General features: G+C 51.2%; 1 protein-coding gene across 8 annotated transcripts in view; it reads right to left on the bottom strand.

Annotated features, from left to right (window-relative positions):
- Positions 1 to 15,692, bottom strand: part of ABCC10 (ATP binding cassette subfamily C member 10) — a 22,754-nt gene extending 7,062 nt beyond the window's left edge. For 5 of the 8 annotated variants that reach the window (XR_004026450.1, XM_030796496.1, XM_030796498.1 and 2 more), the window contains exons 1-9: positions 15,100 to 15,661; positions 9,902 to 11,120; positions 8,418 to 8,645; positions 7,362 to 7,518; positions 7,022 to 7,131; positions 5,257 to 5,336; positions 4,481 to 4,652; positions 1,326 to 1,424; positions 124 to 313 (exon numbers count right to left, since the gene is read on the bottom strand). Coding sequence is in view for 7 of the 8 variants with exons in the window: in XM_030796496.1 (XP_030652356.1) it covers positions 124 to 313; positions 1,326 to 1,424; positions 4,481 to 4,652; positions 5,257 to 5,336; positions 7,022 to 7,131; positions 7,362 to 7,518; positions 8,418 to 8,645; positions 9,902 to 11,120; positions 15,100 to 15,524 (2,680 nt within the window). In the remaining variant the exon portion in view is untranslated. Of the gene's footprint in view, positions 1 to 123; positions 314 to 1,325; positions 1,425 to 4,480; positions 4,653 to 5,256; positions 5,337 to 7,021; positions 7,132 to 7,361; positions 7,519 to 8,417; positions 8,646 to 9,901; positions 11,121 to 15,099 lie in introns of all 8 variants that reach the window. The other 3 variants (XM_030796499.1, XM_030796500.1, XM_030796502.1) reach the window with 3 other exon arrangements.

The following is a 15,692-nucleotide window of genomic DNA, read 5'->3' as shown; positions in this document are numbered from 1 at the left end:
AGGCAGGAGGCAGCAATGACTGGCTCAGGGCACACATGCAGCAGGTGGCAGAGTCCGTACTTCACAATCCCCTGCCAGACCTGGGCAGATACCTCCCTCACACTGGGCTCCTGCCCCCATTACCAGCCCGGATGAGGCGCCCGGCCTCCATCAGCAGCACCGCGTCAGCCCTCTCCAGGTACTCAGTGCGGTGGGTGCAGAGCAGCCGTGTGGTGTGGCTCAGCACGCCCAGGATGCATCTGTGCAGCAGGTGGTTGGCCACATCTGCATCCACAGCGGCCAGTGGGTCATCCAGGAGATAGAGTTCCTTTTCCTATGGAGACGTGAGGGTACCGTGGGCACCAGGACCCAAAGGCTCTCCTGGGAAGATCTCAAAGTGGTCAGAGAAGACAGTTGAGAGAAACTCTGGGGGCTACCCCTACACTAGCAGAGATGGAGGTGAGACCTGAGGGTGGACATCCCTTCAGGCAAGAAAGAACAGCACTCCAGGGCCAGCACTCAGCTTTCCTAGGTCCCAGGCCCTCAGCCCATATAACACTTTTTTTTTTTTTTTTTGAGACATGGTCTCACTCTGTTGCCCAGGCTGGAGTGCAGTGGAGTGAACACCACTCACTGCAGCCTCAACTTCCCAGGCTCAAGTGATCCTTCCCACCTCAGCCTCCTGAGTAGCTGGGACTACAGGTGCATGCTATCAAGCCCAGCTAAATTTTTTTGGAGACAGAGTTTCATTCTCGTCACCCAGGCTGGAGTGCAATGGTGTGATCTTGGCTCGCTGCAACCTCTGCCTCTCGGGTTCAAGCGATTCTCCTGCCTCAGCCTCCCGAGTAGCTGGAATTACAGGCATGCGCCACTATGCCCAGCTAATTTTTGTATGTTTTTCGGTAGAGATGGGGTTTCACCATGTTGGCCAGGCTGGTCTCCAACTCCTGACTTCAAGTGATCCACCCTCCTCAGCCTCTCAAAGTGCTAGGATTACACCAACTAACTTTTTAAAATTATTTTTTGTAGAGACAGGGTTTTGCCACATTGCCCAGGCTGATCTTGAGCTCCTGGGCTCAAGCAATCCTCCTGCCTTGGCCTCCCAAAGTGCTGGGATTACAGACCTAAGCCACCATGCCCAGCCTACAAATACTTTTTAAAGGCCTTGAACTCTGCCTTAAATCTGCAAAAGGGGATGGGATGGCCAATACCTCAGGAACATGCAAGGGAGGAGGGAAGGAACCAGATGCTAAGGAAAATATTCCTATCCTCCTAACTCAGCTAAGCTCCCAAGGCTCTGGACTCCCCCTACCTCCCTGCCACTGCAACCTCCATCTTTAACTGACCTGGTAGACAGCACGAGCAAGGGCAATCCGGGCACGCTGTCCTCCGCTAAGGGTCACACCCTTCTCCCCCACCTCTGTCTGGTCTCCAGCAGGCAGGATCTGATGGAACAGGTACCCCAGTGGGTCAGGGAGCTCCTATTACCTTCTGGCCCACTTCTTATCCCTTTGCAGGAGATAGTTGGAGTCAAGAGAAGTAGGGAGCTTGAGGAGAGTAGACTTAAATTTGGGGTGAGCTAGTCAGAGGAGACAAGACATAATTCCAAAAACATCAAGCATTTATCAAACACTAACTATGTGCCTAGCACTTTACAGGCATTCTCTCATTCAAGCCCCAATGTAATCTTATGAAGATGGTATCATTTCCTTTTCTCAGGTGCAATCAAAGCTCAGACAGATTAACTAGCTGGCCCACAGCTAGTAAGGGGCAGGACACGAGTTCAGATTCAGATTCTTACCTACTTTGTTACATTTACTACCTGTTTTTTTTTTTTTGAGACGGAGTCTCACTCTGTCACCAGGCTGGAGTGCAGTGGCACAATATCAGCTCACTGAAACCTCCGCTTCCTGGGTGCAAGCGATTTTCCTGCCTCAGCCTCTTGAGTAGCTGGGACTACGGGCATGTGCCACCATGCCCAGCTAATTTTTGCATTTTTAGTAGAGACAGGGTTTCACCATGTTGGCCAGGATGGTCTCCATCTCCTGACCTCGTGATCTGCCCACCTTGGCCTCCCAAAGTGCTGGGATTACAGGCGTGAGCCACCGCGCCTGGCCTACTAACCTGTCTTTTTAACAGGCAAGGTAGTAAGATATCTTGGGCAGATTTGATGTAAAAGCTTTTATAGGTTTTTACTTTTTTGTGTGTGTGAGGCAGAGTCTTGCTCTGTCGCTCAGGCTGGAGTGCAGTGGCATGATCTCGGCTCACTGCAACCTCCGCTTCTCAGGTTCATGTGATTCTCCTGCCTCAGCCTCCAGAGTAGCTAGGACTACAGGTGTGAGCCACCACACTCAGCTAATTTTTGTATTATTATTATTTTTTTTTTTGGTAGAGAAGAGATTTTACCATATTGCCCTGGGTGGTCTCTCTTTTTTTTGAGACGGAGTCTTACTCTGTTGCACAGGCTGGAGTACAATGGCGTGATCTTGGCTCACTGCAACCTCCGCCTCCTGGGTTCAAGCTAGATTCTCCTGCCTCAGCCTCCCGAGTAGCTGGGATTACAGGCGCCCACCAACACACCCAGCTATTTTTTGTATTTTTAGTAGAGATGGGGTTTCACCATGTTGGCCAGGCTGGTCTTGAGCTCCTGACCTCGTGATCTGCCCACCTTGGACTTCCAAAGTGCTGGGATTACAGGCGTGAGCCACCACTGTAAGCCTGGCCGCCCTGGGTGGTCTTGAACTCCTGACCTCAAGCGATCCACCCACCTTGGCCTCCAAAAATGCTAGGATTACAGGCATGAGCCACCACACCTGGCCAATCATTCATTGCTTTCCCAAGTCTGCTAGGTTGAAGGTACTGTTGTAGGCACTAAGGAAAGAGATGAACAACAAAGCTTTTAGCTCAGGGGACTCACCATCTAGTGGATCACAGGTGCTTCCTCTGTGTGAGGAAGGGAATCCCTTTGCTTAGTAGACCATTCCTGAGGCCACAAGAAGGCTTGGAGGTAGTACATTCCTTCTCTAAAAGCCTACGAAAGCTGGGCTGGGCACAGTGGCTCACACCTGTAATCCCAGCACTTTGGGAGGCCAAGGCAGGCGGATTACTTGAGCCCAAGAGTTCGAGACCAGCCTGGGCAACATGGTGAAACCCCATCTCTACCAAAAATACAAAAATTAGGCAGGCGTAGCGGCTTACACCTGTAGTCCCAGCTACTCGGGAGGCTGAGGCAGGAGAATCACCGAGAGGCAGAGGTTGCAGTGAGCCGAGATCATTCCACTGCACTCCAGCCTGAGCGACAGAGCAGGACTCTGTCTCACACACACAAAAAAGTAAAAACCTATGAAAGCTTTTACGTCAAATCTGCCCAAGATACCTTACTACCTTGCCTGTTAAAAAGACAGGGTAGTAGGCCAGGCGCGGTGGCTCATGCCTGTAATCCCAGCACTTTGGGAGGCCGAGGTGGGCGGATCACAAGGTCAGGAGATGGAGACCATCCTGGCCAACATGGTGAAACCCCGTCTCTACTAGAAATACAAAAATTAGCTGGGTGTGGTGGCACGCAGCTGTAGTCCCAGCTATTCCAGAGGCTGAGGCAGGAGAATCGCTTGAATCCAGGAGGTGGAGGTTTCAGTGAGCTGATATTGTGCCACTGCACTCCGGCCTGGCAACACAGCGAGACTCCATCTCAAAAACACAAAACAAAACAAAACATAACAAAACAAAACTTAGCCGGGTGTGGTGGCTCACTACTGTAGTCCTTCCACTTGAGGGGCTGAGGTGGGAGGATCATTTGAGCCCAGGAGGCAGAGGCTGCAGTGAGCCAAGATGGCGCCACTGCATTCCAGCCTGGGGGACAGAAAAAAGACCCTGTCTCAAAAAAAAAAAATTAATTAATTTAAAAAAAGGAATAAAAGAAGAATGACAGCTGGAAACAGGATGCCCCATGGTCAAGGCTAAAGGTGCTCCTTTTCAGGGACATTCCACATTTACCTGGGTAGGGTAGTGGTGGTGACATTTCTGAAGGGGACAGCGGGGTTGGGTGGGAAGTCAAGGGAGAAATCTGGAATCTCTTCTCCTATAAATGTAGTACTCTGGATTGGGGGCAAGGGGAAATCTAATAGCTTGGCAGGTTTCCCTAGGGTAACCTGCAACCAAATGAAACTTTGACTCTTCCAAGCCTTGCCGGTGGGAAGTGGGTATGGAGAAGGGGACAAGGAGCCAGGCTGTGCAGAGCTAAGCCTCACAGGTGGAACCCTCCCTAGCTCCAGAGGCCTTAGGGCTCTTCCCACTGCTGTGCAGAATACACAGTCACCATCCTACTGGGCCCTATCGGAAGGGGCAGCTGGACACTCTGGGAGGACCACAGTCCGATGGCCATTCCTAGATAAGTGATGCCCGAGTAGAAGCAACCCCTTTCCAGAAAAGCAAAGCTCTGGTTTGAGGCGTCAGGGACACTGGAGAAGCAGGCAGCTAAGAGGTTTCAAGGCCAGGCACTCACACTGAGGTCATCATTGAGGGCGCAGGCTTCTAGCACCTCCTTGTACAGCTGTGCATCAAATGTCTTCCCAAAGAGGATATTGTCTCGGATGGTGGCAAACTGGATCCAAGGTTCCTGGGTGGCCAGGCCAAAGCCCTTGGACAGCCCCCGCACAGCCAAATGCCCACGCAGCCTGCAGAGAGCCAGGCCAGCAATATGAGGACCAGCTCTCCTCTGGGTCCCTCCATGCCCAGCCCTTGACTCCTAGAAGCCTCTCCAGGCTGCTGTCTTCTACACAGGGTCCCCCTTCATGTCACATGACTGAGCTGGCAGCTCCTGAGGTCAAGGGATCCTAACGAAGCCCATTCTGGTTGAAGAAGGGAAGAAATAACTCTTTGGCTATGGCCAAGCAGCTGTTGTATTTACATCTGTTCAGGAGCTCAGTGGAGAGTATGGCCACCACATTGTACTTGTTGCCATCTGAAAACAAGGTCCTCCTCAAACCTGTGCTCCTCTCTGGATCCCTTCCCTGCACAGCCACATTTCTGAAAGAATAGGTGAGACTGGTGTTTCCATTCCTTTGCTATTATAGCATTTAAAATACTCTGGTGTAATGATTACAATGATTCGCTTTCTTGCCCACCTCCTTCTTTCCAGATTGAAAACTCTCCCAGTAAAGGGACAATGCGTTGCTCTTCTTAGTACCCTTGACCCCCAAAAGGTGTCCAACACATAACAGGGGCTCAGTGTTTGCTAAAGGACAAAGTAAGGACAGGGGCGCATAGGAGGTTGGTTACCTGTGGAGCTCTCCAGCGATGGCAGCCAGCAGGGAGCTCTTCCCACAGCCGACCTTCCCCACGATGCCCACCAGCATACCCTGCAAGGAAGCCACACAAGCATCTGCTATTGGTAGGGGACAGGACAGAGGTGGCAGTGGTCTCCCTCTTGACACTCTGGGCTGCCAATCCTCCCACTGAGGCTTCTCTTCTTTCTTTAGTGTGTAGGGAAAGAATTCTCCACTTCACAGGCTGATCTGTTGGCTCTAGAAAAGTAGGGTGTTTTTTTCTCCACTCAGAGTGGCTGTCAGTTTCACTGTCTATGTGAAGGGCCTCTGAAGGGGAGCAGCATGCCAGAGAGAATGGGAGGAAACCACTCAAGAACTTCTAAGGTAAACTTTGAGACAGGCACCCCAGAATGGGAGAGGGAAGGGTAGAATTCCAGGCTTTAGGGCCTGGATGATGGGTTGGCTAAGTCGACCTGTGGCTAGACTTCCCATATCTCAGGGGAAAAAGCAGTGCTTTGCATAGATCCCTATTTCTGTGGCTTACAGCTGAAATTTTTCTGTTTACCTTTTTTTTTTTTTTTTTTTTTTGGTCATAACATATGTTCATGGAACTATCTCCCTCCTCAAAAAAAAAAAAAAAAAAATGTCCTAGTTCCTTCTCTAGAAGGGACTGGGCTCTCAGAAGCTCTATCTGCCTGTGATGCCCCAACCCTGCCAGCCAGGGTTGACCCAGCTACAAGTGGGCACCACTTCTGAGACCTTTCCATGGGAATTTGGGATCAGGTCCCAGAGGCAGTTTCTCCTTGTTGGTTGTAACTTGTAAACTCGAGCATTCTCTGTAGTCACATCTTCTGCTCAATGGAGGGTGTGTCCACAGAGAGAAGAGAACCAGGCAAATACAGGGAGAGAGGCACACAGAAGCAGAGAGCTCTGCGAGTTGAGGCCTGGTTCTGGGCTGTTTCTAAGATCCAGCTGCGTTCCTGCCTTTGGATTCTGCAATGTATCTCTATATCCTTATTATACATTCTTGTTTGCTTAAGCTAGCTCCAGTGCGTTTCTGTAACTTATATCCAAAAAAAGCCCCAACTAACACGTTAGCAAAATTCCTTTGTACAAATCCAGCCTTGTCTTGCCTGAACTAAGAGGAAAAACAAAACATACAGCCCAAGCCAGAAACGTGAGCCAAATGTGGTGGAGGCAATTCAGCCACCACCAGAGAATGCCGGGTTGAGCTGTGGGGCACAGGGTTGGACAAAGGTCAGGAGAGAGTGAAAACTCAGGACAGGAGGTGAACAGGAGTTGGCTTATGGCCAGGAATGCCCCATTTTAAGTTCTTTGTATGCTGTAGCATGAGTCACAGGGTGTGATTGCTTTTCACCAGCCTAAACAGAGGATCCCCATTTGCAAAATATTTCTTGGAAGCACTTGCTGGGCCTCTCCCCCAGATCCCCAATCTGGGAGAGATGCTACATAGCCCCAGGGCCTGTTCTGAATGCTGCAGCTTCTGAGGGACATGGAGAGACAAGCACACCCATTGGTCTGGACTGGATGGATACAAGCTGCCTAAAGACCAGAGAGAGGTGCAACTATTCTGAGATTCAGATGTGAGGTGTCATCTCCTCATGGATTAGAACTTGCTCACCAAATGCCTATCCCTCCTGCAGCAATTAGAGCTGCAGAGCCATCAGCTATGATTGGCTCGGTCACTGCTTCTCTGACATGAGTTCCCATCTCTCTCGTTAGTCTGAGGACTCTCCCAGGGTGTCTGTCCAACAAACCTTTTTCACTTCGAGATGACTGATGAAGGTCTCCTGGCTGGTTCCAACTGGGTCCCAGGAGAACAAGGCTCCATGCAGCTCCAATACTGTAGATGGCTCTGCGGGGGGATCTGAACGGAGAAGCCACCTGATTTGGGCTCCTAATCTACCACAATCTGCTTGGGGAGGGTAAATCATGTAATTGACTTGCCGGCCCCATATCTACCTGCCCAGAGCTAATTGAGTCTGTTTTGGCTTCCGCTCTCTCTAAGCCCTCTTGGTGACATCTATGCGCAGCACCCAAGTGGCTCCACTTCCCTCCTCATCCTGTGCCAGGTTCTGCCCACTAGCTTCCAATTACCTGGGCTGTAGTAGGCCTGGGGGTTGTGGTTTGGAAGGTCGAGGAAAAGCTGGATCCGGTCCAAGGACACTTTGGCCTCCAGGAGGCCATTGATCACCCAAGGGAAGTTGTTGAGAGGAAGAATGAGCATTCGCACCAGTGCCAGGGCCGTGAACACCTGAGTGAGGTGGGAGCAGGGTGAAGCCCCAGGAGTTATCTAAGGGCCTGTTTCTATGGGAAGCCCTGTGGACAGGTCTGTGGAGGGAAGAACTGGGCAATGACAGAACTGAAGGGCTGGCTGGCCAATCCTGGGATCAGATGTGGCAGAGATGGTCACTTAAAGAATCCTAGAAATTCCAGTATTCCTCAAGGGAATCAGGTTGCATTTTTTTTTTTTTTTTCTTGACAAGTCTTGCTCTGTCACCTAAGCTGGAGTGCAGTGGCATAATCTTGGCTCACTGCAACTTCCACCTCCAGGGTTCAAGTGATTCTCCTGCCCCAGCCTCCTGAGTAGCTGGGATCACAGGGATGCATCACCACACCTGGTTAATTTTTATATTTTTAGTAGAGACAAGGTTTCGCCATGTGGGTCAGGCTGGTCTCGAACTCCTGACCTCAAGTGATCCGCCCGCCTTGGCCTCCCAAAGTGCTGGAATTACAGGTGTGAGCCACCGCGCCCGGGCCAAGGTTGCATCTTTTTAACTAGGCAGGCCTAGCTCATTTTGAGTTTTTTAGAATTTCCAAGTAGCAACATCACCTGGCCTTGGCTAGACCCAGGACTGGATCATAGATTTTTTTCCTAAGGCCATTAAAACGAGGATAAAGAGACCTAACCCCAAGCCTGGAACTGACTAAAAGTTGGAGTGAAAGGTAGAGGAAAGAAAGGAACTCCTTCACAGAGGGGAGGGTTATATATCCAAGGCCCCCATAAAAAGATTCCTTCAGTTTTCCCTTGGTTGAGAGATGACACAGTCAGGGATCCCTCCCTCCTTCTCAGCCAGCACCAAGGGCCCGAGCCTCCGTCTTCACTTCACCAAAGTCTCCTTGATGCTGCTCCCCTCCCCTCCTGGTCCTCACCTTGGTGGCAGTGAGCTGGTGCCCCATGAGGACATAGGTGATGAAGATGACGATGGAGATGACAACCGGTAGGGCAGCCCACAGGTATACACAGGCCGCATCCAGGTATTTGATGACCCGGAGTTGCCCCAGCTCTCGAGCCCGGCAGGCCTCTACTCGGGCTCCCAATGCCTGCTCCCACCCGCAGAACTTGATGACCCGAATGCCACTCAGCAGCTCTGTCACAAGCTAGGGGAAGAAGACAAGGGAGTGGTGTGAAGTTGAGGCACTGCTCATGTGTCTTCTCTGCCAAGCCTTCCCCAGGCTGCTGGCAGAATGTCCAGTACTCTAAGCTCCCAGACACTCTGCACTGCCCTAGTCTTGGTTTTCTTCCTCACCTCAGTACTTTCTGGAAATCCTGCCCTTCAAATCCTTTTCAGCCCTGGGTTGCTTCCCCTCCCAGTCTCTCTTTTACTTCTCCATTTGCTCCAGCTGGGGACAGCTTGGAGTGGGAATTCCCCACCTTCCTAGGAGAAGTGGTGGAAGGTGGAGCCAGGTCAGCACAGTGGAGTAAAAGCACTCCTCCCATTAGATGAGAGACAAAGGGCTATCTCCCAAAACCAAAAGATGTGGGCTTCCGGGGCTGGCCTCCCAGTTCCGGCCCCTGGCTGGAGTGGCACGGAAACTATTCCTGTAGAAGTACACAGGCATGAGGCCACACCACAGCCCAGGGTCAAACAGGCTAATGGGCCCAGGGAAGATGAGCAAGGGCCAAAACTCATCTGTAGCTGTCACGGGTAGGGGAAAAGGCCTCATGCCGTAACCATCCATCAGCCTCCCTTCCCTCCAGGAGCACTCTGAGCTGTTCCACTAAGCGTCGACAACTATGCTGTATGAACCCCCAGGACTGCCATCCCCTTTGTGAAGGTACCCACAATCACTGCAGAACCCAGAGCTGATTCAGCCAAACCCTAAACACCTAGAGTTGGCCCAGGCAGGAAGTGACCTATTCCCTTCCCCTCAGCCTATCCAAAGAGGCAGCTGAGGTTCTCCTAGGTCTCTACATGCAGCCATGGGGCGGTCTGTGCCCTAGATATGGAGGTTGGAGACTTGGGTCCCAGCTCTGGCTCTAAAGACCTGTTTGGTGCCAGGGAGATGACTTCCTACCTCCCAGGGTGGGCACATGTATTCAGAGCTTGCTTTGTGACTGGCACTACACTAAGCATTATCTCATGAGATCCTTACAACAACTCTACAAGGTGAGCTACTATTATTCTCATTTTACAGATGAGGAAGGGGAAGCCCAAATAGGTTAAGTGACTTGTCTGAAGTGATTGAACTAGTAAGTGTAGAGCCAGGATTTGAACCCAGGTCTACCTTTCTCCAGTCTCAGCTCTTAACTTTGAGGTCACTCTCACTCCCTCAGGTAGTGTGCATGGGAAGACCTGGGGCCCTGGGCTGGGTGGGGTCTCCAGATAGCTGAGGGACCCCAAGTACCCCCTCACCTTAACCCGCGCATCCTTGTGCCGTAGCATTTCCTGGTTGCTGGCCATGATGCGGGTGGCAATCACTTTGTTGACAGGTACCAGCAGCAGTGCCAAGATGAGACCACCCACGAAGGCCACGCCTACCTGCTGGTACAGCAGGTAGAGGGTGATGGCCAGCTGCAGGGGCAGGCCCCAGGCTTCATGGAAGCTCCCAGCAAAGTTAAGCAGCCGTTCAGAGTCAGTGCCTAGTAGGTTGAGGGCCTCCCCAGTAGGAGGGCGGCTGGGCCCCAGCTGTAAAACCTTGCGGTACAAGATGTTCAGCACGGCCCCCCGTGCCTGAAGTGTTACCTTATATACCTCATACCCATACTGATTCTGCAGCACAGCACCCAGCACAGCCCCACCAGCTAGCCCCAGAGCATAAAGCAGGCCGTGGCTTAGTGGCTCCTGCCCCTCTTCCAGGAAGCCCACCAGTAGGGAGAGCAACAGGGGCCCTGAGAATCCCAACATGGTCCCCACCAGCTTCAGCAGTCCAAGTGCCAGATAGCACCGTCCAAAGGCCCCATACAAGGCCCTCCACAGCCGTGCCCCCTCCTGCCAGTGTGCCTGGAAGACACGAGCCAGGTAGGTTGGATGCAGTCTGTGGGGGAGGCGGCAAATGTCCTGAGGCTGCCGGAGCTCTCCACAGGCCCCACGGGCCAGTAAGGGTGCCAGCCAGGCATAGGAAAAGCGTGACAGCCAACTCTCCCCATCTTCAGCCACCTCAGGTTCTTGATCCTCGGGCAGGAGGGGCTCCTGAGCCCAGCGTTCTCGTGGTCCCCCAGGAGCTGCCCATCCCAGTGCGTAGGCCAAGAGTGCAGCCAGCTGCAGGATGAGCAGGCATAGGCGGGCCACGGGCCCTGGGAGAAGTGGGGGCAGAAGTGTGCCTCGCTGGCAATGCCACAACACAGTCAGCACTAGGGCTGGAGCTGGCAGCAAGGCTACCAGGGCCAAGGCCAAGGGACCCCGGGAGTGGCCATGAGGGGAATGTGCCAACAACCACAGGGCCAGGCTGTGGCTGATCCAGGCCACAGCTGCCACGCACCCTGCCAACACCTCTAGTCCTATGGGTCCTGGGCCTGCCCCTGGTGGCAAAGCAACTGGAAGGAGGTCTAGCAGCGGGAAGACGGAAAGCAGGAAGGAAGCTGCAAGTCGGAGGCGCCATCCAGGACTGCAGGGTAGGATGTAATCTGGACTCCTGGGGACAAGGGGGAAGACAAGGAGGCACATCGTGGCTGACTCAGGACCCAGACATACCCCTCACCTCCAATAATTCACTTACCTAAGGAATCAACTCCCTTCCTGCCTTGCACATCTCATCCCTACTCCACTTTACCTCGGAACCCAGGGTCTTTTCTCCCAGGAAGTCTTCCCAGATGAACCTAACTCATTTTCTGACTAACTGAGCTAACTGGCCACCTGAACCTAACTCATTTTCTAAACTACCCACACCATTTCTGATTCATTTTTTTTTTAAACCACAGACATTAACAATTTTGAGGTAAGATTGTACTTAACATGAAGACTAACTAGGAAAAAGAAAATCCTGGGTACTATGTTTGCTACTTTGGTGATGGGATCATTAGAAGCCCAAACTTCAGCATCACACAATCTATCCATGTACAATAACAAACACGCACATACGCCTCATGAATCTAAAAAAAAATCCAGGCCGGGCGCCGTGGCTCACGCCTGTAATCCTAGCGCTTTGGGAGGCTGAGACGGGAGGATCGCCTGAGGTTAGGAGTTCGAGACCAGCCTGGCCAACATGGTGAAACCCCATCTCTACCAAAACCGCAAAAATTAGCCAGGCATGGTGGCAGACACCTGCAATCCCAGCTACTCAGGAGGCTGAGGCAGCAGAATCGCTTGAATCCAGGAGATGGAGGTTGCAGTGAGCTGAGATCACGCCAATGCACTCCAGCCTGGGTGACAGAAGGAGACTCTGTCTCAGGAAAAAACAAAACAAAACAAAACAAAGTTTTCATGCAGATAACTGCTAAAGGATACATATTCATTTTTACAAAAGGATCCACCTAAGAGTACCCTTAAATTCACCTGAAGCACTATTAGATGAATAAAAATCGGACTTACATACAGCTTTTATATTCTAATACGGTAGCCTAAACTTTATAAAGGCTTGGAATATTCTACTGTCTTTCCACTGATTGTAGAAGGTGGTGTGGATTGCTTTTGTGACTCCTTTAGCTGAAGAAAAGTATCTCTTTTTGCTTGTGTTTACATCTTCTTGGCATACAAAAAAATATTTTTAATAAACAAAAGGTGATCTGTCTGCATTAAGAATCAAATACAGGGGCTGGTCACAGTGGCTTATGCCTGTAGTCCCAGCACTTTGGGAGGCTGAAGCAGGCAGATCACTTGAGATCAGGAGTTTGAGACCAGTCTGGCCAACATGGTAAAACCTTGTCTCTAATAAAAATACAAAAATTAGCAGGGAATGGTGGCACACACCTGTAATCCCAGCTACTTTGGGACACTGAAGAATCGCTTGAACCTGGGAGGCGGAGGTTGCAGTAAGCTGAGATCATGCCACTGCACTCCAGCCTGGGTGACAAAGAGAGACTCCATCAAAAAAAAAAAAAAAAAAAAAAAGAATCAAATACAGGGAAACATATCTGCAGCAGTGAGTGTCAGGATGTCTTGAAAGTTCATATAAAAAGAGGACTGAGTCTGTTACCCCCTTTGTTGGCAGGGCTAGGTTACCAAAAATGTTTACTTGTAAACTAAAATGCAGAGTCTTGCTCTGTTGCCAGGCTGGAGTGCAGTGGCGCGATCTCAGCTCGCTGCAACCTCCGCCTCCCAGGTTCAAGCGATTCCCCTGCCTCAGCCTCCCGAGTAGCTGGGGGTTTTCTTAAAAGTCCACCTGATGACAGTTATTTGTAGGGATTTAGATGGGAATAAAAAATCAGCCTTTAAGAATTCTATTTCTGGGCTGGGCATGGTGGCTCAAGCCTGTAATCTCAGCACTTTGGGAGGCCGAGGCAGGTGGATCGCTTGAGGCCAGGAGTTCAAGACCAGCCCACGTAACACAGTGAAACTCCATCTCTAGCAAAAATACAAAAATTGGCTGGGCATGGTGGCACACACCTGTAGTCTCAGCTACTCCGGAGGCTGAGGCAGGAGAATCACTTGAACCCAAGAGGTGGATGTTGCAGTGGGCCGAGATTGCGCCACTGCTCTCCAGCCTGGGTGACAGAGTAAGACCCTGTCTCAAAAAAAAAAAAAAAAAATTTATATTTCTGGCTGGGCATGTTGGCTCACATCTGTAAACCCAGAACTTTAGGAGGCTGAGGCAGAAGGATTGCTTGAGCCCAAGAGTTCAAGACCAGCCTGGAAAACAAAGCAAGGCCTTGTCTCTACTAAAAATAATTTTTTCTTTTTTGAGACAGAATCTCGCTTTGTCGTCCAGGCTGGAGTGCAGTGGTGCAATCTTGGCTCACTGCAACCTCCGCCTCCTGGGTTCAAGCGATTCAAGATGGGGTTTCACCATGTTGACCAGGCTGGTTTCAAACTCTTGACCTCCAGTGATCCGCCTGTCTCAGGCTCCCAAAGTGCTGGGATTACAGGCGTGAGCCACTGGGCCCGGCCAATCTTTTGTATTTTTAGTAGAGATGGCATTCTGCCACGTCGGCAGGCTGGTCTCGAACTCCTGGCCTCCTACAGTGCTGGCATTATGGGCTTGAGCCACTGCACCCGGCCTATTAAAAATAATTTTAAAAAAAATTAGCCAGGTGTGGTGGCATGCACTTGTGGCCCCAGCAAATTAAAAGGCTGAGGTGGGAGGTTGCTGGAGCCCAGGAGGTTGAGGCTGCAGTGAACTGTGATTGCACCACTGTACTTCAGCCTGGGCAACAGAGGGAGACCCTGTCTCAAAAAACAAAACAATAGTAACAACCCCCCACCCCGCCACACACACACACACACACACACACACACACACACACACACACAGAAAAAAGGAAAAGAAAAAAATATATACATTTCCTAAGATGTGGGGACCCAAGAAAGAACACTGAGCCCTTGGAGGCATAAACTGGCCCCAAGCTGGCCATCAACCAGCCTCATCAGCCCTTCAAGTCTCTTTTCCTCTCTGAATCTCACTTTCCTCACCAGCACAGTGAGCAATGAGTTTCAAATTAAAGCCTTCTGAGGCCCTTTCCTGTCTTAGATTCTCAATCTCTCTAACCCTTCTCAGCAACACACACAAGGCTGATAAGTGAAGTGAGGCACAATTTCTATTGATCACACGATGGTCTTTCTTGCTTTCTCAGGGGGCGGATGAATCCCTTCTTTGGATAGAAGCTGTGGAACTGCTTGGTCTGGGAGGAATCCTGATTTGTTTCTTACACAGAGACAAAAGTCTAGAAGGGTTTAATCACCTAGCATAGACAGCCTTCTCAGAAGAGCAGCTATTAAAAACTGGCAGTCTTTTGGGAACTCAGTCTAATGAGAAAGCAAGAAAGACCTCTTGGATAGGGACACTTTCCCCCATCAGACTAGGAACTCCCAAAGGCAGAGACCACACCGTCCTCCTGTCTTCTCGGCAGCCAGAATGAGACTAATTTTAGTCATCTCTAGCCATACAAGAACTAAACACAAAATCAAGTTGAGTTTAGCATCCACACCTTATAGCCCTTAATTGGGGAAGGCTTAATGTTTGATTTTGCTCTTCTTGTCTATCTACTGCTTCCTCTTCAGCTGAGCCTACGTATGCTTTTCTTAATCTGGAAACAGTAAGGTTTCATGGGTTGAAGTGGTGAGAAACTGAGCCTACAACTTAAACACATCATCGCTTCTGGCTAAAAACATTGTTCCCCCAATTCTGCCTCCAATTCATGACAGCTGAGTCTGGGTAGCTGAAAATGGACAATTCTGATGATTTCTGACACTCATTGGACCTTTAAAAACATGCCAGGCACTGCACTATATGCTTAAATTCATTCTCTCATTTAAACCTCCCATCAATGAGACTCAGAGAAGGCAGGTACTTGCCCAAGAACAGCCACATTGGTGCTAAGTAGTAATGCTTAGATTTTATTCTACTTCTGCCCTACTCCAGAGACCTCGCTATTCTGGTGACACTGCCGGAAGATATAGGTTGCGGGTGAGATTTGCAGGCACACACGGACAGATGCCTTGCGCCTGTCTCTACCCACCTCGGGGTGCCCAAGTAACAGGCACTGAGCACGGCGAGGAGCGCGTGGGGCAGGGCGCTGAGCACCAGCTGGGTGAAGCAGTGGCCTGTGGTGTCCCCCTCCCACAGCGGGAGCGGCCACGCTGCGCTGCTGCCGCACAGCTGGGCCAGAAGTCGTTCCATGGACGCCTCACCTGAAGGGAAAGTTGAGGGTGAAGGAGGTGCAGGGCAACAGCCGCCTTTGCCTGCACTTCCCAGCCGGGTCTCCCCGCCTCCAGCCCCGCCCTGGAACCGGGACCGCCCGTCGCTTCCGCCCCGAAGCCAGACCCCGCCCATTCTCGCGGTACCAAGGGTAGAAAGGGAGGAGGTTTCCCCGGTGGATTTCTGGACGCTGGTCACCCACCTTGCCATCTGTTTTTCCCCTCCCGTTTTTCTGCCCCCAGGCATCCGGAACCTCAAACCTGTAGAAGCTGCTGTGCACCGGATTCGGATATCCTGAGTACTGGTGTATGCAAAAAAAAAGTACTGCCCGGCCTGGGTGCTGGGCCAGCCCCGGCTGGCGCCCCACCTAGAGGCTGGAAGACCTGGCCGGCCCTATTCGCCACGCCCATATGC

This window comes from Nomascus leucogenys, chromosome 17 (assembly GCF_006542625.1).
Source record: "Nomascus leucogenys isolate Asia chromosome 17, Asia_NLE_v1, whole genome shotgun sequence".
Taxonomy (NCBI): Eukaryota; Metazoa; Chordata; class Mammalia; order Primates; family Hylobatidae; genus Nomascus; species Nomascus leucogenys.
Note: the sequence above shows the minus strand (reverse complement) of the source record. Positions and strands in the feature narration are given on the sequence as shown.